Source organism: Mytilus galloprovincialis, chromosome 5, assembly GCF_965363235.1.
Source record: "Mytilus galloprovincialis chromosome 5, xbMytGall1.hap1.1, whole genome shotgun sequence".
Classification (NCBI taxonomy): Eukaryota; Metazoa; Mollusca; class Bivalvia; order Mytilida; family Mytilidae; genus Mytilus; species Mytilus galloprovincialis.
The window spans coordinates 9,083,455-9,107,415 of NC_134842.1; the positions used below are offsets into that span (position 1 = coordinate 9,083,455).

Below are 23,961 nucleotides of genomic sequence, written 5' to 3' on the forward strand. Positions count from 1 at the left end.
TCACATTTATATAAATTAAGTTTCGATAATAAGATGTTATGATTAACAGTGTCAAATGCTTTTTTAAAATCTAGAAATAAAACAGCATAAAATTGCCTTTGTCAAATTCTTCTAACCATTTATCAATTATTTTGATAAGTGCTGTGTGGCATGAATGTTTTCTCTAAATCCAGATTGTTGTTGTACTAATAGTTTGTATTTAGTTAAAAATGAATACAATTGTTTAAACACAGTCCTCTCAAAAATCTTGGACACTGTAGGTAAAATCGAAATAGGACGATAATTGTTAGGATCATCCTTATTACCGGCTTTGAAAATTGGAATTACTTTTGCATACTTTAAAATATCAGGAAATATACCTGTACATAAACTAAGGTTTATAATATGAGTGAGAGAATCTACTATTATTGATTTTGATACTTTTAATATTCTTGGGCCAACTCCATCGGTCCCGGTTGATTTATTAATATCTAGATTTGAGAGATATTTAAAGACATCAGCATTTGTGACAGTGTATAGTGAAAACAATGTGTTAACATTAATTTTGGATTTAACATAATTGTTTATTTTCTCTGATTCAAAATTAGAATGGGGATGTGGAATAAATTTTTCTCCCACTGAACTAAAGTGATCATTTAAGCAGTTTACAATGTCAATTTTATCCTTATCTTCATATGTTATCATATCAATATCATGACCCGTTATAGAGTTAAGATCTTTTAAATGTCTCCGTAGAGTTTTACAGTTTTTATCATTATTAATGGCTTCCATAAAATACTTAGATTTTGAAGAACGAACTAAATTAGTTATAGAATGGTGTAAAAAGATATATATTATTAGAATCCTTATATACTAATTTTACAGGCGACAGTTTACTGGTGTCAGATGGCCCAAAATGGGAAAGAAATAGACGTCTCCTGACACCTGGTTTTCACTTTAGTGTATTGAATGGTTACTTCGAGGTTTATAATGATGTAGCGGATACATTATTGGTAAGTAATTGTTCATTTATTTATCATATTCTCCCACTTGAAACACTTGAATGATTAATCTTTTCATTCTTATTTTTTTTATCAAAAACTAACACAAGAGTATTGGTGAGCCATCTCTCCTTTAATTTCATTATGGTGGAGTTCCTTCAAGTAGATATTGATGGTTTGCAGGGTCGTCAAATAAACTAAATTGATTACAATGCTAAAGTAAAATGCTTTTATTGGTCCATTGTACTTTAAGTGTTGTCAATTTAGCCATACAAAGTCTGACATCAAAAACTGGAAGTTCATGAAAAAAGATTTGTAAGTGTTCCATGGAACCCAGTGTCTCCCCTATTCTTTCTTTTAATCACAGGCTCAACAAAAATGAGGAAATACATCAATAAAATATTCCTATTGATACTATCTTTTGAATGTAAGACGCTTCTGTCCAAGTTTGGTAAAAATCCAAGACAGTTTATTAATCTAATAAATGTTTAAAAACTTTAACTGCAGACTAAATGTAATGTTATCTTAAAGAAAACAAAATTTCCTTCCAGATACTAGCATTTGATCATAACTAGCTTCATTCCATGTTTGGTACAAATCCAAAATAGTATAAGAATGTTATCAAAATTTTAAAAAGTTAAACCAGAGTGAATGTGTTGTTTCCTGGCAGAAAATCTAAGTCCATTTAAAAGTAAAATATGGAAAAAATGGATTTATTTTTTTACAAAATTTCCTTCTAGATCCTAGCCAAATTGGTACAAATCCAGGATAGTTTAAAAAAGTTATTAAAATTTTAAAAACTTTAACCACAGAGTGAATGTTATATTTCCAAGCAAAGAAACTAAGTCCAATTATAAGTAAAATACAGAAAAAATGGATTTTTCACTTTTACAAAATTTACTTCTGGATACTATCTTATGATCATCAACAACTTCTGTCCAAGTTTGGTAGAAATCCAGGATAGTTTAAGAAAGTTATTAAAATTTCAAAAACTTTAGCCACAGAGTGAATATTTGTGGACGCCGCTGCCGCCTCCGCCAACACTGACGGAATGTAGGATCACTTAGTCTCGCTTTTTCGACTAAAGTCGAAGGCTTGACAAATAGAAATTCTATGTTTTATTATGAATTTACTTTTCTTCTGCAAATATTTATTTTTAAAAATTATATTCATTAGGAAAAATTTGCCAGTTCCTGCAAAGATGGTAAATACATAGAAATTTTCCAACTAGCAAGCCTGGCTACACTGGATACCCTACTGCAATGTTCTTTGTCATACAAAGGGAATGTACAACTTGTTGGGTAAGATTATTTACAGGATTGTGACTTCCCTTCACTTGAATATATACAACAAATGCAAATAACTTGGTTCAATCACATTACTTAGTATGAATGTGTATTCATGTTTTTTTTTAGTTTAAATGTACTTTAATCATTCTAATCATTTTCTGTGCTTTATTTTGTAATTCATTTGATTGTATAGCTCAAATTTTGGGCACCATGATTGGTTAATAAAATTATTTTATCTTATCTTATTCTATACAATGTGCATACAGAAAAAAGTGCACCGATTGACCTTAAATCAGGATAGAGTGGTAAATCTTTTTTAACTTTGAATCAATTTTAAAGAGATTTAGGAAATCAACTGAAGCAAAATCATTTTATAAGTTTACATTTGTATTTTCAGTGAAAATCATCCTTATGTAAAAGCTGTGAAAAGATTGGTGACACTGGTTTTAGCTAGAGCACTGTAAGTTACAGACAACACAATGTTTTGTGGCTGTTATATTTAATTTGATTTTGATAGAAAGAAGAAGGAACAACAGTAAACGAGCTGTAAGAATGGTCTGTTGGGTACAAAGTAGGGTTTAATAAATTATATAATTAATTTATATTTTATAACTGAATATTCTTGTAATGATTGGCACTGGACATTAACCAACCATCAATCAATCATAGGATATTTTTATATTCAGTAGCCATATATAGTTCTTGTTTTTCACATTGACATATCTCCTTTCACACTGTTTAAAACAATGGCATTTGAATATTTACTTTTTCAGGAAATATACATGTGTGATTCATATATTTTTTTTTATTAATTTTAGTATATCTTCGTTAAGAAAGTGAAAAAAAAAACAGGCCATTAAAAAAATATGGCATGAAAAAACAAACCATTTTTTTTTAAATTTACTGAGTGATTTAAGCATTGTATAACATTAGGTTTCATTTTAAACCATTATTTTGTTTTTAGGAATATTTTTCTGTACAATCCAATATTGTTCAGGTTGTCTTCTAGTGGAAGAGAATTCTACAAACTTTGTGACTTTGTTCATCAGTTTTCTGAAGATATAATAGCAAAGAGAAGGAAAGAATTGGTAGGTGAACAATCAACTATTATTAATATGATTATAAACTTATCGGGTAATATAGTCTCTGTTTCTAAATTTTTTTTAGCTCCTTCAATTCGGACTTTTATAAACATTGCTAGTGAGAGACATTCTATATTACCCTATTTTTATTTTCTTCACTTTGGTATTTTGTTAATTTCATATCAATCTATTTTTAGAGGTGACATTTTTTATAAAAGTTCCATAAAGATATGTTTAGATCATTCATTTGTAATGAAGATAATTCATTTGGTAAATGAGAAAGTGATAAAATCATTAAATATAGTCATTCTTTTCATTTACAGGCTAATAATCAAGATTCTGAGAAGAAAAAACAGTTAGATTTTTTAGACATTTTATTAACAGCTACAGATGATAATGGTAACAGACTGACAGATGAGGAGATCAGAAATGAAGTTGACACATTTATGTTTGCAGGTATATTTTGATGCCCCATTTATAGGCATTATGTCTTCTGGTCGGTCTGTCCGTTCATCCATCCATCCGTCTGTCTGTCCCGCTTCAGGTTAATGTTTTTGGTCCAGGTAGTTTTGATGAAATTGAAGTTTAATCAACTTGAAACTTAGTAAACATGTTCCCTATGATATGATTGTTCTAATTTTAATGCCAAAATAGAGATTATACCCTTATTTCACAGTCCACTGAACATAGAAAATGATATTGCGGATGGGGCATCCGTGTACTTTGGACACATTCTTGTTGTATCATATTTTAATGTAGGATTTATAAATGAGTCTTGAAGAGTCCAGGATATCACTCTCTTTCATTGAAAACAAAGTTGTTTACCTTGTCTAGTTATACCCAATACTTTAAGGTAGGTGTACATTTCTATAACCTGTTCTTCAGTATGTCTGTTTACTGTATATTCATTATTATTTGTTGGATACCAATTTTCATGGTTTTCATGGGAACAGGTGAACCATGAACTCAAATGTTCAATGAAATACACATTTTCTGAAGGCTTTATATACAGAGATTTGAAAAACCAGAAAATCAAAAACCCACAAAAATGCAAGTTTTCCTCAATCCACACCCAGATGCACAGCTTTATACGACCGCAGAGTTCGAACCCTGAACATTGGGGCAAGTATGGACACAACATTCAAGCTTAATACAGCTCTGAATTTGGATTGTGATTTAATAGTTGACACAACACAGGTTTCTGACACATAATGAATGTGGTCTAAGAACTTAAACTTAAAAACTTTAAATTTTAAATTGGACATTACCTATTATGGTCCAATATCCAAAATTTAAATACATGGTTAGATTCAGCATATCAAAGAACCCCAAGAATTCAATTTTTGATGAAATCAAATAAAGTTCAATTTTGGACCCTTTAGACCTCAATGTGGACCAATCTGATAACCGGGCCCAAACATAAAAAATCTAAATACATTGTTAGATTAAGCATATATCAAGGAACCCCATATATACAATTTTTGTTGAAATCAAGCAAAGTTTAATTTTGGACCGCAATTTGGACCAACTTGAAAACTGGGCCCATTATAAAAATTATAAGTACATGTTTAGATTCAGCATATCAAAGAACCCCAATGATTCAATTTTTGTTGATATCAAACAAAGTTTAATTTTGGACCATGATTTGGACCAACTTGAAAACTGGGCCCATTATAAAAATTATAAGTACATGTTTAGATTCAGCATATCAAAGAACCACAAGGATTCAATTTTTGTTGATTCAAACAAAGTTCAATTTTGGACCACAATTTGGACCAACTTGAAAACTGGGCCCATAATAAAAAATCGGAAGTACATGTTTAGATTCAGCATATCAAAAAAACTCAAGAATTCAATTTTTGTTGAAATCAAACAAAGTTTAATTTTGCACCCTTTGGACCTTAATGTAGACCAATTTGAAAATGGGACCAAAAATTAAGAATCTACATACACAGTTAGATTCGGCATATCAAAGAACCCCAATTATTCAATTTTTGATGAATTACACAAAGTTTAAATTTGGACCCTTTGGGCCCCTTATTCCTAAACTGTTGGGACTAAAACTCCCAAAATCAATCCCAACCTTCCTTTTATGGTCATAAACCTTGTGTTTAAATTTCATTGATTTCTATTTACTTATACTTAAGTTATGGTGCGAAAACCAAGAAAAATGCTTATTTGGGCCCTTTTTGGCCCCTAATTCCTAAACTGTTGGGACCTCAACTCCCAAAATCAATCCTATCCTTCCTTTTGTGTTCATAAACCTTGTGTTTAAATATCATTGATTTCTATTTACTTATACTAAAGTTATTGTGCGAAAACCAAGAATAATGCTTATTAGGGCCCTTTTTTGGCCCCTAATTCCTAAACTGTTGGGACCAAAACTCCCAAAACCAATCTCAACCTTCCTGTAGTGGTCATAAACCTTGTGTCAAAATTTCATAGATTTCTATTTACTTAAACTAAAGTTATAGTGCGAAAAACCAAGAATGCTTTTTGGCCCCTTATTTCCAAACTGTTGGGACCAAAACTTCCAAAATCAATCCCAACCTTCCTTTTATGGTTATAAATAAAGGCAACAGTAGTATACCGCTGTTCAAAACTCATAAATCTATGGACAAAAAACAAAATCGGGGTAACAAACTAAAACTGAGGGAAACGCATTAAATATTAGAGGAGAACAACGACACAACATTAAAATGTAACACACACAGCAACGGACTAAGCATTAGACAAAATCCGATTAGAATAACCGATATAACATCAAAACCAAATACATGAATTTGGGATAGAAAAGTACCGTGACACGTCTTATAGTAATGTGAATTAACACTCAAAAATAGGAGAAAACAAACGACACAACGGAAACACAACGTAAAAATGTTACACACACAGAAACGAACTATGATATAACAATGGCCATTTTCCTGACTTGGTACAGGACATTTTTAAAGAAAATAATGGTGGGTTGAACCTGGTTTTATGGCATGCCAAACCTCGCACTTTGATGGCATTGCTAAATATAACATTAAAATGACAACATAATAATACAGGACTACAATATAAATAAATAGCAGAACGTATTTGGCAAAGAAACACATGAATAATAGATAACAAAAGGCATCTGGTTTAAAATTCATTACGTCAAAAACGTGCCTCGTCCAAACAAGACTTACCAGTGACGCCCAGATATAAAAGTTCGAAAGTCAAAAAAAGGTACAAAGTAGTACAGCTCTGAGGATAAAAAGTTGAATAAGGTTGTGCCAAATACGGCTAGGGTTTTTTACTTGTGATAAGAACATCCTTATTATATAGAACAGTTTATGCTATTGTGTAAACATACATATTGTGTTTAAATTTCATAGATTTCTATTCACTTATACTAAAGTTATAGTGCGAAAACCAAAAGTCTTCGGACGCCGCTGCCGCCGCCGGACATCGACGACAACACCAACGTGATTTTCAATTTTTGGGGGCGTATAAAAATTGAAACCCACGAAAATTGATACATACGAAAATAAAAATCCACAGTATCTGTCCATAACTTATAAAGTTTTAAAGCGTGAGAGTGGACATTTCAGTTCGGACACATTCTTATTTTATTTTTATTGTTGATTAATTTTTTTAAAGGTCATGACACAACAGCAAGTGCCCTCAGTTGGAGTATATACAGTTTAGGTAAACATAAAGATATACAGGATAAAGTTTATAAAGAGGTCAGAGAGGTCATTGGAGATAAACAATATATTGACAGGTACTTATTGAAATATATTGTTTTGATATTAATAAATATATATGGAGGACTCTGAACCACGATGGTACTCTGAACTGCAATGGTCAGGCTGAGGTGTGATGGTTGCATTGTAATGTTATCTTGTTGAAAGCTACACTGAAGTGCGATGGTGCAGTAACGTTGAAGTGCATTAATTTTCAAAGCTTGTCATGTTGATGTAGAAGTCAATTTGTATGTTTACAGCAGTTTTCACGTTTTAAAGTTAATTAACGGATAATAAACTTATAATAGTACAAGAAACAGGGAGAATTTGTGAATATGGGAAAGTTAACCATCTGTTGTGATAATTTTTTTTAAATCAACAGAATGTTCCTTTTAAGTAAGATGAAGTGTGGCCTTTTCTACATATATACAGGTCTGCAGACTCTTTATAGTAAAATAACAGTAAACGAGAGGAACAAAGTAAAGATAAAATGTTAACATAAAATTTGGTCCTGATGCAGGACATCAAAGAGTCTCATTTAGAATGCAACTGAAACTAAGAACATACATAGACAATAATAAACATATATACTGGCTGCTAAAAATCTACTTCTAATAATGATTGCACATCTAAAGATTTAAACTAGCCATCATACGTCTAATAGACAATCCCACATCAATTAAATGATCATTGCACTTGGGTGTAAATTAGCCCACTTTACCGTGACCATCGCAATTCATGGTCCCCACGGCACCTCTGAGTCCTACATATATAACACAAATTTACAGATCTAACCATGCTAACATTGTTTTGCTGATGTTTAGACAAATTATATATACAGAATGTATTTTCAACCTAGTATCACCATCACTCCTAGTGATCCAATGGATAAAATCTGTTTTAGAGTCATAACTGGCTCAGACTTACTTATAATATAATAATTTCTGTGACTGCATCTTACATTAATTTGTAGGATCCTCAACAATAGATGATTCAGCTGATCTGTAACAATTCCATCTTTATGCTTTATATATCATCTAGCTGTGTTTCGATGCTAGATTAAAACTGAAAAACAAAGGTAACACCCCGCCACCTCTATTTTTAAGAGCCTAGGTGGTCAAGTGGTATAGCACATAGGGCATAGTGCAATGTAATTTGGTGCCATGATATCTCAGTAGCATGAGTTAGAAAACAGTGTGAAGGAAGAACAAAAAATCATAAGGACTAGCAAATAAGAAAAAAACATATAAAAAATTATAACAGGAAAAGCTCACAATTACTGTTATTCGTTGGATTTCAATTTTCGTCGGCTTCATGGGGACAGGTGAACCACAAATTCAAATGTTCAAAAAATAGCATATTTGCAATGGTCTTTGTATACAGAGATCGGTAAAACCATGAAAATCAAATATCCATGAAAATGTAATTTTGATACTCACAAAAATAAATGAACCCACAGTGTTATATAGGTGTGTACTAGTAGATATCTTTTTAAAAAAAGCCTCAAAAGTAAAAACAAAACAATTTGTTAAAGAATGCTCTCTTTGGTCAATAATGTCACAGTAACACCCTTTTTAGCTCACCTGGCCCGAAGGGCCAAGTGAGCTTTTCTCATCACTTTGCGTCCTCGTCGTCGTCGTCCGGTGTCGTCGTCGTCCGGCGTTAGCTTTTACAAAAATCTTCTCCTCTGAAACTACTGGGCCAAATTAAACCAAACTTGGCCACAATCACCATTGGGGTATCTAGTTTGAAAAATGTGTGGCGTGACCCGGCCAACCAACCAAGATGGCCGCCATGGCTAAAAATAGAACATAGGGGGAAAATGTCGATTTTGGCTTATAACTCTGAAACCAAAGCATTTAGAGCAAATCTGAGAGGAGTAAAATTGTTTATTAGGTAAAGATCTATCTGCCCTGAAATTTTCAGGTAATTCGGACAACTGGTTGTTGGGTTGCTGCCCCTGAATTGGCAATTTTAAGGAAATTATACCATTTTTTGGCTATTATCTTGAATATTATTATAGATAGAGATAAACTGTAAACAGCAATAATGTTCAGCAAAGTAAGATCTACAAATAAGTTAATAAGACTAAAATGGTCAGTTGACCCCTTAAGGAGTTATTGCCCTTTATAGTAATTTTTTCGAATTTTTCGTATATTTTCTAATCTTTTACAAAAATCTTCTCCTCTAAAACTACTGGTCCTAATTTAACCATACTTGGCCATAATCATCATTGAGGTATGTAGTTTAAAAAATATGTTTGGTGACCCTGCCAACCAACCAAGATGGCCGTCATGGCTAAAAATAGAACATAGGGGTAAAATGTAGATTTTGGCTTATAACTCTGAAACCAAAGCATTTAGAGCAAATCTGACACGGTTGAATTGATTATTAAGACAATATCTATCTGCCCCGAAATTTTCAGATGAATTGGACAACCGGTTGTTGGGTTGTTATCCCCCAATTGGTAATTTTTAAAGAAATTTTGCCTTTTTTGGTTATTATCTTGAATACTATTATAGATAAAGATAAACTGTAAACAGCAATAATGTTCAGCAAAGTAAGATCTACAAATAAGTCAACATGACCAAAATGGTCAGTTGACCCCTTAAGGAGTTATTGCCCTTTATAGTCAATTTTTGTAAATTTTCATTAATTTGGTCAATTTTTGTAAGTTTTTACAAAATAATTTCCTCTGTTACTAATGAACAAAGTTCATTATAGATAAAGAAAATTGTAAGTAGCAAGAACATTCAGTAAAGTAAGAACTTCAAACACATCACCATGACCAAAATACAATTTTGTCATGAATCCATGTGTCCTTTGTTTAATATGCACATAGACCAAGGTGAGCGACACAGGCTCTTAAGGGCCTCTAGTTTCGTGGATATTATATTTCAATAACATGAAAACTGTTATCCAATTTGGATAAGGTAACAGTGCATGTTGTTTCTTTCCATTTATCATATTTCAGAAATGAAATACTTCACAAATTTTTGAAAGAAATTCTTAGGCATCACACACATATTTGCTTAATTGTTTTATTCAAGTTTTTTCTTTTTTTCTTTTTTTTTAAACATTAAAACTGTGGATTTGGTCATAATTTATGTTGTTTCTTTTCATTAAATCCATGTTTTTCAGTGATGATATTTCCAAAATGAAATACTTAAGTATGTTTGTAAAGGAAGTATTACGATGCCATTCCCCAGTCCCGACAGTAAGTAGGATGATAAAGGAACCTTGTGTCGTGGAGGGAATAGAATTCCCAGAAGGCAGCATTTTTGATCTGAGTATGTTTGATGTTCACCATAATTCACATGTATGGCCAGAACCATGGGTTAGTAGTTTGTATATATTAGTACGTTTCTTTTCATTTAACCCATCTTTTTTCAGTGACGATATTTCCAAAATGAAGTACTTAAGTATGTTTGTAAAGGAAGTATTACGATGCCATTCCCCAGTCCCTTCAGTTAGTAGAATGATAAAGGAACCTTGTGTCGTGGAGGGGGTAGAATTCCCAGAAGGCAGTCTTTTTGGTCTTAGTATGTTTGATGTTCACCATAATTCACACATTTGGCCAGAACCATGGGTAAGTATTTGTATATCTACCTCAGGAATAGCTTACCATAGCTGTATATGACAAAACTTTTTGGAATTTCGGTTCTCAATGATTTTCAACTTCGTACTTTATTTGGCCTTTTTAACTTTTTTAGATTTGAGCGTTACTGATGAATTTTTTGTAGACAAAACACGTGTCTGGAGTTAATACAAAATTTAAATCTAATCCTGGTATCAATGATGAGTTGAATTAGTACATAATGGGATCCAAGGATCCAAATTACCATAATTTGGGTAAAGTTGTAACATAAGGCTACAGAAAAATTGGAAATTCCTTGAAAATGAACCACCTTTTAGTGAGTAAAGAAAACTATTTGGAAAACAAGTCTACAAAATACAGTACTTTTATGATCTTACACACAAAAATAATGATAAAAACCTGTAACTTATTACATATCAGTATGAGGAATTTATAATTTATTCATTGGAAACAAGATGTTGTGTATTGTCCATTAGAAAATAGCAATAAGCACCCCCTATTCAGTTGTTCAACACCAAATACGACTGTACCAGGACATAATACAGGATATTATGAATACAACTATTTTATAACACATTTATTAACCAATGACTTCTGCATTATATCTGTATTAATGACCTGTTTTCAGTCACATGTTTTTAATACATTAGTTAACCAATTGTCTTATAAGTCATATTAATAAGACAATGTTTATCCCTTTTATAAAGGACTGTAGTTTGATAGAAGATAATTTGTATGGACGACTCAATTACCATCAAACATGTAGGATGTTCATACATCATACCACATCTTCCTTATATCTATCTGAGACAACAACTAAAACACTAGAAAAATTACCAAATTTATATTATCAACTTCTTTGCTAATAAAATTGAGAATAGAAATGGGAAATGTGTCAAAGCGACAACAACCCGACCATAGAGCAGACAACCGCCGAAGGCCACCAATGGGTCTTTAATGTAGCAAGAGACTCCTGCACCCGGAGGTGTCCTTCATTTTCCAGTCGTTTGTATACTTATTTATCAATCCAGAAAGCAGGCAGTAATAGTTACTGTAAATTCAGAAATTATTGGATGCATTTATTATTGCGATTTTGTCATTTCAGACTAAAATACGTTTTTGATTTTTGCGATATTGAGAAAAATCCTATTTAATTCATATAAAAAAATTCTCAAATGCACTTTTAAATTATTGCAATTTCAACCCTGTCACATATTTCACAATAATAAAAACATTACAATAACAAGAAGTAATTGTTACAGGATGCTGTTACGAAGTCTCCCAAACAAAGCTCCCATAACTCGCCATTTATATGGTCCCATGTTCATTTGATTTGATTTTTTGTCCAATACAAGAATATATATGGCTTACGGGTGGGGATCTCCACCATTTACAAGTATTCAAACAGGAGGGGGTGGTGGTAACCCCCAGAGACTTTTCCTACATTTCATTTGATTTGTTTTATTGTCCCATACAAGAATATATGTGGTTTAGGGGTTGGGATGTTGACCGTTTACAAGTTTTCAAACAAGAGGGGGTGGGGTGACCCCCTCGGGACTTCCCTTTTATTTCATTTCATTTGTTTTATTGTCCCCTACAAGAATAAATATGGTTTAGGGGTGGGGATCTGGACCATTTACAAGATAATAGCACATTCTCAAATTGAACGGGGTGGGGGCAACCCCCGGGGACTTCCCTTTAATTTCATTTGATTTGTTTTATCGTCCCATTCAAGAATATATATGGTTTAGGGGTGGGGATGTTGACCGTTTACAAGTTTTCAAACAAGTGGGGGTGGGGTGACTCCCTCGGGACTTCCCTTTTATTTCATTTCATTTGTTTTATTGTCCCCTACAAGAATATATATGGTTTAGGGGTGGGGATCTGGACCATTTACAAGATAATAGTACATTCTCAAATTGAACGGGGTGGGGTGACCCCCAGGAACTTCCATTTAACTTCATTTGATTAGTTTTATTGTCCCATACAAGAATAGATATGGTTTAGGGGTGGGGATGTTGACCGTTTACAAGTTTTCAAACAAGAGGGGGTGGTGTGAGCCCCTAGGGACATCACTTTTATTTCATTTCATTTGTTTTATTGTCCCCTACAAGAATATATATGGTTTAGGGGTGGGGATCTGGACTGTTTACAAAATAATAGCACATTCTCAAATTGAACGGGTGGGGGCAACCCCCAGGAACTTCCCTTGAATTTCATTTGATTAGCTTTATTGTCCCATACAAGTATATATATGGTTTAGGGGTGGGGATGTTGACCGTTTACAAGTTTTCAAACAAGTGGGGGTGGGGTGACTCCCTCGGGACTTCCCTTTTATTTCATTTCATTTGTTTTATTGTCCCCTACAAGAATATATATGGTTTAGGGGTGGGGATCTGGACCGTTTACAAGATAATAGTACATTCTCAAATTGAACGGAGTGGGGGTGACCCCCAGGAACTTCCATTTAACTTCATTTGATTAGTTTTATTGTCCCATACAAGAATAGATATGGTTTAGGGGTGGGGATGTTGACCGTTTACAAGTTTTCAAACAAGAGGGGGTGGGGTGAGCCCCTAGGGACATCACTTTTATTTCATTTCATTTGTTTTATTGTCCCCTACAAGAATATATATGGTTTAGGGGTGGGGATCTGGACTGTTTACAAGATAATAGCACATTCTCAAATTGAACGGGGTGGGGATGACCCCCGGGGACTTCCCTTTAATTTCATTTGATTTGTTTTATCGTCCCATTCAAGAATATATATGGTTTAGGGGTGGGGATCTGGACCGTTTACATGATAAAAGCATATTCTCAAATTGAAGGGGGTGGGGATGACCCCCCAGGGACTCCCCCTATATTTCATGTGATTTGTTTTATTGTCCTATAATCATTTCTTTTTATTGTCCTATAATCATTTCTGAAGACTGCATGTATCTATCACTTACAGTTTTCAAGTTATATTCATTTGAAAATTTTAGAAAATAAAATCCCATAGGGTTCTATAGTAGTAGGTTTGATGATTTTTTATTGAAACATAAATTAATTCATGAATGTCAATTAGGTTTTACAAAAAAAGCTAGAACTTCAGATCACATGTTTATTATTAAATGTATTTTTGATAAATATTGTAATTCAAAGGATGGAAGGGTTTATGCCTGCTTTGTGGATTTTCAGAAAGCTTTCGACACAGTCATTCATTGTTTAACCCCGCCGCATTTTTGCGCCTGTCCCAAGTCAGGAGCCTCTGGCCTTTGTTAGTCTTGTATTATTTTAATTTTAGTTTCTTGTGTACAATTTGGAAATTAGTATGGCGTTCATTATCACTGGACTAGTATATATTTGTTTAGGGGCCAGCTGAAGGATGCCTCCGGGTGCGGGAATTTCTCGCTACATTGAAGACCTGTTGGTGACCTCTGCTGTTGTTTTTTATTTGGTCGGGTTGTTGTCTCTTTGACACATTCCCCATTTCCATTCTCAATTTTATTCATACTGGTATTAAGTTGAAGTTACTATCTGCGGGCGTGGGTACTTCATTTTATAATGTTATTAAACACATGTATGAATCAAGTAAATCTTGTGTTAAAATTCAATCCAGAGTAACAGATTTTTTCCAAATAAAACTTGGAGTTAAACAAGGGGACAATTTAAGTCCCAATCTATTTAAGTTATTTATAAATGACTTGCCAGAGTATTTAAAAGAAAGTGAAGACCCTGTTATACTTAATGAGAAACCAGTTAATTGCTTATTATATGCAGATGATTTGGTCCTTTTATCAACATCTGCTAAAGGATTGCAAACAAGACTAAACATCCTAGAAAAATATTGTAAAGATTGGTGTTTAAGTGTAAATCACACCAAAACAAAGGTTCTGATATTCAACAAAGCAGGCAGACACATTTGTGAAAAATTTACTTATGAAAATATGTTGATTGAGAGTGTTAATAATTATAAATATCTTGGTTTGCACTTTAGTGCATCAGGGTCATTTTCATATGCTCAGAATGAACTGTATAAAAAGTCCTTGAAGGCTTATTATATACTGTACAAGAATTTATTATCACTTAATCCAAGCATAAATACCAGCTTACATGTATTTGATCATACCATAAAACCAATACTCCTATATGGGTCTGAAATATGGGGAACTTTTAATCCATTCTCAGCAAGATTCAGAAATGGACCTTTACCATTTGAAAAAATCTATTCCAGTTTAAAATGTGAGCGACTACATATAAAATTTTGTAAACTGGTTTTAGGTGTTCATAAAAAATCCATGAATTTTGGAATTTTATCCGAGCTAGGACGATTCCCACTATTTTATGATGTGATTAAATCCATGTTAAATTACTGGTATCGCTTGGAAAATCTTGATTCCCAATTTTCTCTTCTTAAAGATGCTTATGTAACATCACAGAATCTTTCTCATTCAAAAAAAACCATCTTGGTATGGCTCTATGAAGTCAATTCTTGAAATGATCCCAGACATCAATCATCTATCTTCACCATTACCAAAAATTAATAGCTTCAAAACTAATATGAAAAAAATATTAAAATCATATTTTATAGACTTGTGGAACACTGAATTGGTAAAGCATTCAGATGGTAAACTTAGAACTTATGTTACATTTAAATCAGTTTTTGGAAGAGAAAAATATCTTTCCATTATTGGGAATTTTGAACAGAGACGAAGCTTAACAAAGCTCAGAATTTCATCACACCACTTAAGAATTGAGTCCGGAAGGTATCAGGGTACTCTCCTAAATGACAGAACTTGTACTCGTTGTAACTCCGGAGATGTGGAGGATGAATATAATTTTTTATTCCAATTGATGTGTTAAATTTAATGATGACCGCAATCATCTATTTCAAGAGATAACTAAAAGTTGCCCCAACTTTTTAACTCTTAACGCAAGAGATAAACTGATATGGCTTATGAATGCAAAAGATAAGTCTATTCTCACTGCTGCATGTAAATTTATTTCGAAAAATTGTTAATTATGTGGCTTTCTTGTCTGCTTCAGACACGAGGAGGACTGTGTAAATACTACAGTTTCTTGAGTACCGCCCCTTGGTGTCTGTTGCAGTAGGGAAAGCTACACTATTCTCAATACCTGTTTACTGCAGTATATGTTATTTGCTGTGACTATACATAAACTGTTTTCATTTGTGTTTGTTTTTCTGCATCAGATACGAGGAGGATTGTTAGAGCTTTTAAGATCACAATCCTAGAGCATCGTCCCTTGGTGTCTGTTGCAGCTAAACAATCATTTTTTTTTTTTTTTTTTTTATATTTTATATTTATACATTTTCAGCAAAATATTATAAAATCAAGTGAGAAAAAAAAAAGTAAATAAATAAATGGGGTTTGCCACATCTCTGGAGTAGCAACTCTTAAATACATTTTTATTTAACAAACAATACCTGTATGACTATTTCAATAGTTTATTTTACAATGTTATGTAAAATACTGTATGTTGCATCAAATATATATGTTATGTGTATATGCCCCCCTGGGGACCTAATTTGGAAAATAAAATCTATCTATCTATCTATCTATCTATCTATCTATCTATCTATCTATCTATCTATCTATCTATCTATCTATCTATCTATCTATCTATCTATCTATCTATCTATCTATCTATCTATCTATCTATCTATCTATCTATCTATCTATCTATCTATCTATCTATCTATCTATCTATCTATCTATCTATCTATCTATCTATCTATCTATCTATCTATCTATCTATCTATCTATCTATCTATCTATCTATCTATCTATCTATCTATCTATCTATCTATCTATCTATCTATCTATCTATCTATCTATCTATCTATCTATCTATCTATCTATCTATCTATCTATCTATCTATCTATCTATCTATCTATCTATCTATCTATCTATCTATCTATCTATCTATCTATCTATCTATCTATCTATCTATCTATCTATCTATCTATCTATCTATCTATCTATCTATCTATCTATCTATCTATCTATCTATCTATCTATCTATCTATCTATCTATCTATCTATCTATCTATCTATCTATCTATCTATCTATCTATCTATCTATCTATCTATCTATCTATCTATCTATCTATCTATCTATCTATCTATCTATCTATCTATCTATCTATCTATCTATCTATCTATCTATCTATCTATCTATCTATCTATCTATCTATCTATCTATCTATCTATCTATCTATCTATCTATCTATCTATCTATCTATCTATCTATCTATCTATCTATCTATCTATCTATCTATCTATCTATCTATCTATCTATCTATCTATCTATCTATCTATCTATCTATCTATCTATCTATCTATCTATCTATCTATCTATCTATCTATCTATCTATCTATCTATCTATCTATCTATCTATCTATCTATCTATCTATCTATCTATCTATCTATCTATCTATCTATCTATCTATCTATCTATCTATCTATCTATCTATCTATCTATCTATCTATCTATCTATCTATCTATCTATCTATCTATCTATCTATCTATCTATCTATCTATCTATCTATCTATCTATCTATCTATCTATCTATCTATCTATCTATCTATCTATCTATCTATCTATCTATCTATCTATCTATCTATCTATCTATCTATCTATCTATCTATCTATCTATCTATCTATCTATCTATCTATCTATCTATCTATCTATCTATCTATCTATCTATCTATCTAATCTATCTATCTATAGTAAACCCCTCCCTCCTTTCTACCCCCCAAAATACCCCTTAATAGACCCCAATGCACAAACGAAACATTGATGGCTCACCTAGACATGTTAGTCTAACATATTGTAAAATCTTAAGAAGAGGAAGAGGAAGAAGAATAATAAAAATAATAAGAACTGACCAAAAACAATAATTCTCCAAACTTTGTTTGGGAGACTTAATAAAAGAATTGCAATAATTTCTGAATTTACAGTAAGCTACAGTTCTAGCATATAAATATAGACTGCATATGTTTAAAATCTTTAAGAGTTTAGTTTAAATTAAGTATTGTACAAATGTCATGTCATATTTTAAAACGTTACTGTTTCTACAGGAATTTAAACCTGAAAGATTTGAAGAGGACAAACATCATGAAATGGACCCATACAGTTTTGTACCTTTTTCAGCTGGGCCAAGGTAAACATGAGTTATTTCCTCATGATTCTGATTTCAAACATATATTAAAAGTTTATGTGGACCCATTGGCATTTTTTCCTCAAAATTTACTCTCAGTACAGACAAACCTGTACATCTAGAAAATTTTTAAGGCAATAGCATATCCTAGATAAATAAGTTTCTAATGCATTTGATCTTTTAGAAAATTTAAAACTTCACTGGATTTTGCAGTGCACTTTTTTCATCCTTTTAGGAAATGATAAAATAAACAGACAGTTGAGTTTCACTTGATATGGTCCACTCAGGTACACAGTTTAAATCTCCAATTATTGTCAGGTATCTATTGTCTCTCTATTGTAAATGTCAATCATTAAGTTCACTTCAATCATTACCAGTGGGGGAGTTCTTAAACCTCTTAGTTTATTTTGTTACTTCTGGAGGAATGAAACTAGAGGCTCTAAAGAGCCTGTGTCGCTCACCTTGGTCTATGTGAATATTAAACAAAGGAAGCAGATGGATTCATGACAAAATTGTGTTTTGGTGATTGTGATGTGTTTGTACATCTTACTTTACTAAACAGTCTTTCTGCTTACAATTATCTCTATCTATAATGAACTTGGCCCAGTAGTTTCAGTTACAAATTTTATGAAAATTGTTAAAAATTGACTATAAAGGACAATAACTCCTTAGGGGGTCAATTGACCATTTCGGTCATGTTTTACTTATTTGTAAATCTTACTTTGCTGAACATTATTGCTGTTTACGGTTTATCTCTATCTATAATAATATTCAAGATAATAACCAAAAACAGCAAAATTTCCTTAAAATTACCGATTCAGGGCAGATAGATGTTGACCTGATAAACAATTTTACCCCTGTCAGATTTGCTCTAAATGCTTTGGTTTTTGAGTTATAAGCCAAAAACTGCATTTCACCCCTATGTTCTATTTTTAGCCATGGCGGCCATCTTGGTTAGTTGGCTGGGTCACCGGACACATTTTTTAAACTAGATACCCCAAAGATGATTGTGGCCAAGTTTGGATTAATTTGGCCCAGTAGTTTCAGAGGAGAAGATTTTTGTAAAAGATAACGACGATTTACGAAAAATGGTTAAAAATTGACTATAAAAGGCAATAACTCCTAAAGGGGTCAACTGACCATTTGGGTCACGTTGACTTATTTGTAAATCTTACTTTGCTGAACATTATTGCTGTTTACAGTTTATCTCTGTCTATAATAATATTCAAGATAATAACCAAAAACAGCAAAATTTCCTTAAAATTACCAATTCAGGGGCAACAACCCAACAACGGGTTGTCCAATTCATCTGAAAATTTCAGGGCAGATAGATCTTGACCTGATAAACAATTTTACCCCGTCATATTTGCTCTAAATGCTTTGGTTTTTGAGTTATAAGCCAAAAACTGCATTTTACCCCTATTTTCTATTTTTAGCCATGGTGACCATCTTGGTTAGTTGGCCGGGTCACCGGACACATTTTGTAAACTAGATACCCCAATGATGATTGTGGCCAAGTTTGGTTTAATTTGGCCCAGTAGTTTCAGAGGAGAAGATTTTTGTAAAAGTTAACGACGACGGACGACAGACGACGGACGACGGACACAAAGTGATGGGAAAAGCTCACTTGGCCCTGCGGGCCAGGTGAGCTAAAAAAGTGCACTGTAAAATCCAGTAAAGCTTTTGATTTTTTAAAACAACATATATATTTGAATTTTATTTATCTGCTAGGTTATGCTTTGTCTTAAAACATTTCCAGATACTCAAAGACTGCAACCATTTTAGACTTAGGGTCCACATTAACCTTAATGGTATCTAGTCATGAAGCTTTCTGGGCTGTACCATGATAAATATGATGAATCAATCACATTGTAGATGGAAAAAAACAAAGGGTGATATACCTATTCCAGCTTGACCATGGTAAATTTGAGTAATCTCCCTATTATTCTATTTTTAAACAAATAATTCTATTTTTAAACAGATACTCATGTCTTAGCTGAACCAAGAAAATATTGTTTTTAACATGGATTATTGATATAGACATTATAGTAGATTATTTGAAAATTTATTGACTTTAAATAAAATTATTTGTAAAGTTGACAAGACATTCCAGCATGTGCTCAGTGTATGACTGATCTCTTATATATTGTAAAGCATAAAAGACCTTTAAGAAAATTTGAATACTGTGGATTCATTATTATTCGTTGGATACCAACTTTTGTGAAGTTCGTGGGTACAGGTGAACCATGACATTAAATGTTCAATGAATAACAACTTTTTATGTAAGCTTGTATACTGACTTTGACAAAACCACAAAATTTAATATCATGAAGTTCGGAACATGCAAGTTTTTCTCAATCAACGAAAATTGGTACCCATGAAAATAAACTAATCCAAAGTATTTTAGAAATACAGTATACCCATCATCACCTTTTACTCATATTTATTTGTTACTTCTTTAGAAATTGTATTGGACAAGCATTTGCCCAGCATGAAGAAAAAGTTCTGATCGCAAGAATAGTTAACAGGTATGTTTTAAATATAATTTAATGGTATGCGTAAATCTTATGGGTTAGGGTTATAAAAATTCTTTTTCCAAACTGTCACATGTTCAGGTGCTTATCTCAAGTCAGAAAACCTGCAGTGGTTGTATTTATTCCCTCTTCTATTTTTTATTTTTTTTGCTATTTTGGGGAATTTGAAGTTGAAGGCAGAATTGTGTTGATGGGGTGATGTATAGTACACTCCTTTACGTAAATATCTATTATACAGATCAATATATGTATTCAAATTATTGTTCAATGCCCTTTTGATATAATCCAATGACTTATACATACAGAAGGATGATATGCTGTGATCAATGGAGTTCCGCCATATTTTAATAATATAACATGTGCTTTAATTTTCAGATTTGAGATTTCCTTAGATCCTGATCACAAGGTTGAACATTTCATGGAGGTTGTCATGAGAGCAAAGAATGGAATCATGGTCAATTTCAAAGAAAGAACCCAAAGATAAATCCCCTATGAATTTTACTAACCCTCTATAGATCCATAAGGGTTCAGTAGCGAAACCAAATAACTTATAATGGTGCATTTTTCTTTTAAAAGGGCATTACTTTTAGTCATACAGAAGCTGTTTTATATGTAATTTTGTTTTAAATTTTAAGATGTATTACAAGTAAAATGACATTTGATTTTTTATGCTAGTAATTTATTGTAATTTTATTGAAGATGGTTTTTTTAATAAAACTTTTATATCTGTAATCAGTATTTTGTCATATGATGATTTTATATTTATCATTCATACTATGCCCTGTTCACTTGTAGTAAGTTCTTTTAAAGTGTATGAAACCACAGGTCTATTGTCATGTATCCCTGAATCTGCATGTAAGTTGATGTAAAGTTACATGTATTTTGTTATATTTAGTACATGATTTCTATGGTTGTTATCCTAGATTTTGTTTGCATTGTCAAATGTGTTGTTTGTTATATCATATACTTGATTGTCAGATGTAGCCTTAATTTTACTATTCTACATGTATAAACTTTTCCAGACCCATTTCCAATTCTGTTAGGTTTACCCGCGCGTTTTTGTCTTTCCAAATTTATGTTTTATACAATCATTTTTATAAAAATTCAAGCTTGCTAGTACTATTGGATTTTATTATGATTTATTATGCTGTAATAAAGTTGATAATGTTTAATGGTTATGAAAAGTATTAAACTTTAAATTATTTTAAACATATGTATACATTTTTATTTCATATGTTATTTGCAAACAATCATGTATAAATACAATCAATTAGTTAAATAAAATGTTATATTATAAAATTTTATTTGTGTTGTTGATTTTAAAGTTCAAACTTTACTGACAATGATCTAGCCATTTCAGCGATTCATTTCACAATAAAAACAAGTGATCATTTCAACATGTTCAATACAACTTTTAATGTCATACAATGTTTCGTGAAAAGAGCCCCAGAATGAGACCAAGGTGAACAGTATATAAACTTACTAAAATAAAATAATCTAGATGCCAATTCCACTTAAAAATTAAAGGAGTCTATGAGACTTTTGCCATGTTTTAATTTACACAGCATAATGCTATAATGCAGGTCCTTTTATAGATGATCAATGCATGTACACACATATGGCACATTTTCACTCGGGAGATCTCATATTCTTTTTGAGTATGGTATTGTGAAGTTGGGATTTTATTTTTTCTTAAAGTTTTATATTGGTATCATTAACAAGAATTTATCTAATTTTTTTTTAAGGAACATGTATCGTGAAAGATATAAAATCTTCCCCAAAATCAGTTGGTCTGCTTCAGACATAAAATAGATACAAAAGCTATTGTTCTCTGTGGAACTTTAAATTCCAATTGGAAAATCCCATAATTCATTGATTAATTCAGATGGACAAAATGTTGACTCCTTGTAATTATGGAAATACATTTCCAGTGTTCCAGCTAGGATTTCAATAGGGCAGGGTGCCAATCCTGAAAAGGGCATTTAATGCGCGTTATGATAATATGAAAAGGGCATATTTTAATAAAAGATGTTAATCAAACATTGTGTTTATTCTTTGAATCACGGGTTATACAAGAACAACATCATTAGCCCATATAGAACTCTATCTTTCTACTTTTAAGGCTGAAAAACTTGTCAAGCAGCTTGTCACACAAGTTTTTTTTATCATTGTTGGCACAGTTGAACTTTATATGCAGTATGTTTTGAAAGGTGACCTGTTTCATACTGTTTCTATGGTCTGCCACATTTTACCAGTTTCACCTTTCTACCCCTATTGTGCTTAATGGCAATACAGCACAAAACAGCTGTGCTCAGTAAATTGCACAACTTTAAGATATATAGCAACAGTGAAAAATTGCATCAAAAATAAAGAATACAGAAAAAGATGACCAAGGCACCCTACCAACACTGCTACTAAGACCCTCTTTAACTTTTCCCATAACTCAAAATAAATACCTAAACATATATATTCTTAAGCAAGAAGTATGTAGACATATTTTAGAATATGTAAATGGGTTACTCAATGCTAGGAAAAAAATCAGATTGAGTTATCTTTCTTTATTCGGGTGTGCTCCTTCTTTGGAGGATTATAAACAGCACGTAAATATGATGTAAATATGATCACAATATGGCGGCCGATTTTGTTATTTTCGTATCAAAAATGAAGGCAGTCAATGACTAATACGTCTGAATTTTTTGTTTTTTCATGGAAAACAAGTGAAACAATGTCTTCAACGAGTTTATTATGGTTTTCAACTTTCTGTCATTACGTTTCCTCCATGAAACTACGGCAAACATCGCAAATTGTGCCCAAGTTGTTGTACGCACATTTCTTCAAAGATAATTGCCGACTGACCGATTCTATTTGAATGAATTAATGTTGATGATCACTAATGGCCCATCCGATAAACGGATTACCTATAACAACAGATTATGACACCAGTTGATTAGCTTGGGGTCATAAACAAAGTCAAACTTTTCCCCAGGTAAAATTTAGTAATTAGCGTATCATATCAATTATATACGAACAAATTAATATGCAATCGATCTTCAAAAAAGGCAGGGCGCCCTGGAAACTGTAAAAAGGGCACAGGGCGCCACTCGGAAAAGGGCGGGCGCCGCGCCCTCTGAAAACAGCCTAGCTGGAACACTGATTTCCAATGCCAAATAAGGACATTCAAAAAAAGTTTTCATTCGGGCATTTTGATAATACTAATTATATACCATATGTGAATCTGCAGGTCCAGAAGAAGAAAAAATCCAAACCACTATATCACTCATTTACAGCTTCAATCGGTACCAGTCTAGTTTAATCATCAGGCAATACCTAGACCGTCCATTCATCAGCCAAATAAATGCCCATGTATTCCATATTACAATTCTCATTATTAATGGTATATTTAAAGCCAGCACTAACAAATTCTCAACTCCCAAAAGGATCACCACCTACCACTTTGGAAGATTTAGTGATTTCTATTTTTCATGACAAGTGGAGATAACTCATGAAATGAAAATAAGCGACTTTCCATTAGAGGTCAATAATTCCTGATGATTTCAGCAATCTTAACTGTTTAAAAATTCTTTTGATCTATT

At 32.3% G+C, this 23,961-nt stretch overlaps 1 protein-coding gene across 1 annotated transcript; it reads left to right on the plus strand.

Annotated features, from left to right (window-relative positions):
* Window positions 1-384: 384 nt before the first annotated feature.
* LOC143076990 (cytochrome P450 4F5-like) lies at window positions 385-21,670 on the plus strand. Its single transcript, XM_076252881.1, has 11 exons — window positions 385-388; window positions 865-992; window positions 2,157-2,281; window positions 2,667-2,729; window positions 3,234-3,357; window positions 3,675-3,807; window positions 6,982-7,105; window positions 10,209-10,404; window positions 17,755-17,837; window positions 20,297-20,362; window positions 20,744-21,670. The coding sequence occupies exons 1-11, from the start codon at window positions 385-387 to the stop codon at window positions 20,850-20,852; spliced, it is 1,155 nt and encodes a 384-aa protein (XP_076108996.1). The 3' UTR covers window positions 20,853-21,670.
* The last annotated feature ends 2,291 nt before the right edge of the window (window positions 21,671-23,961 follow it).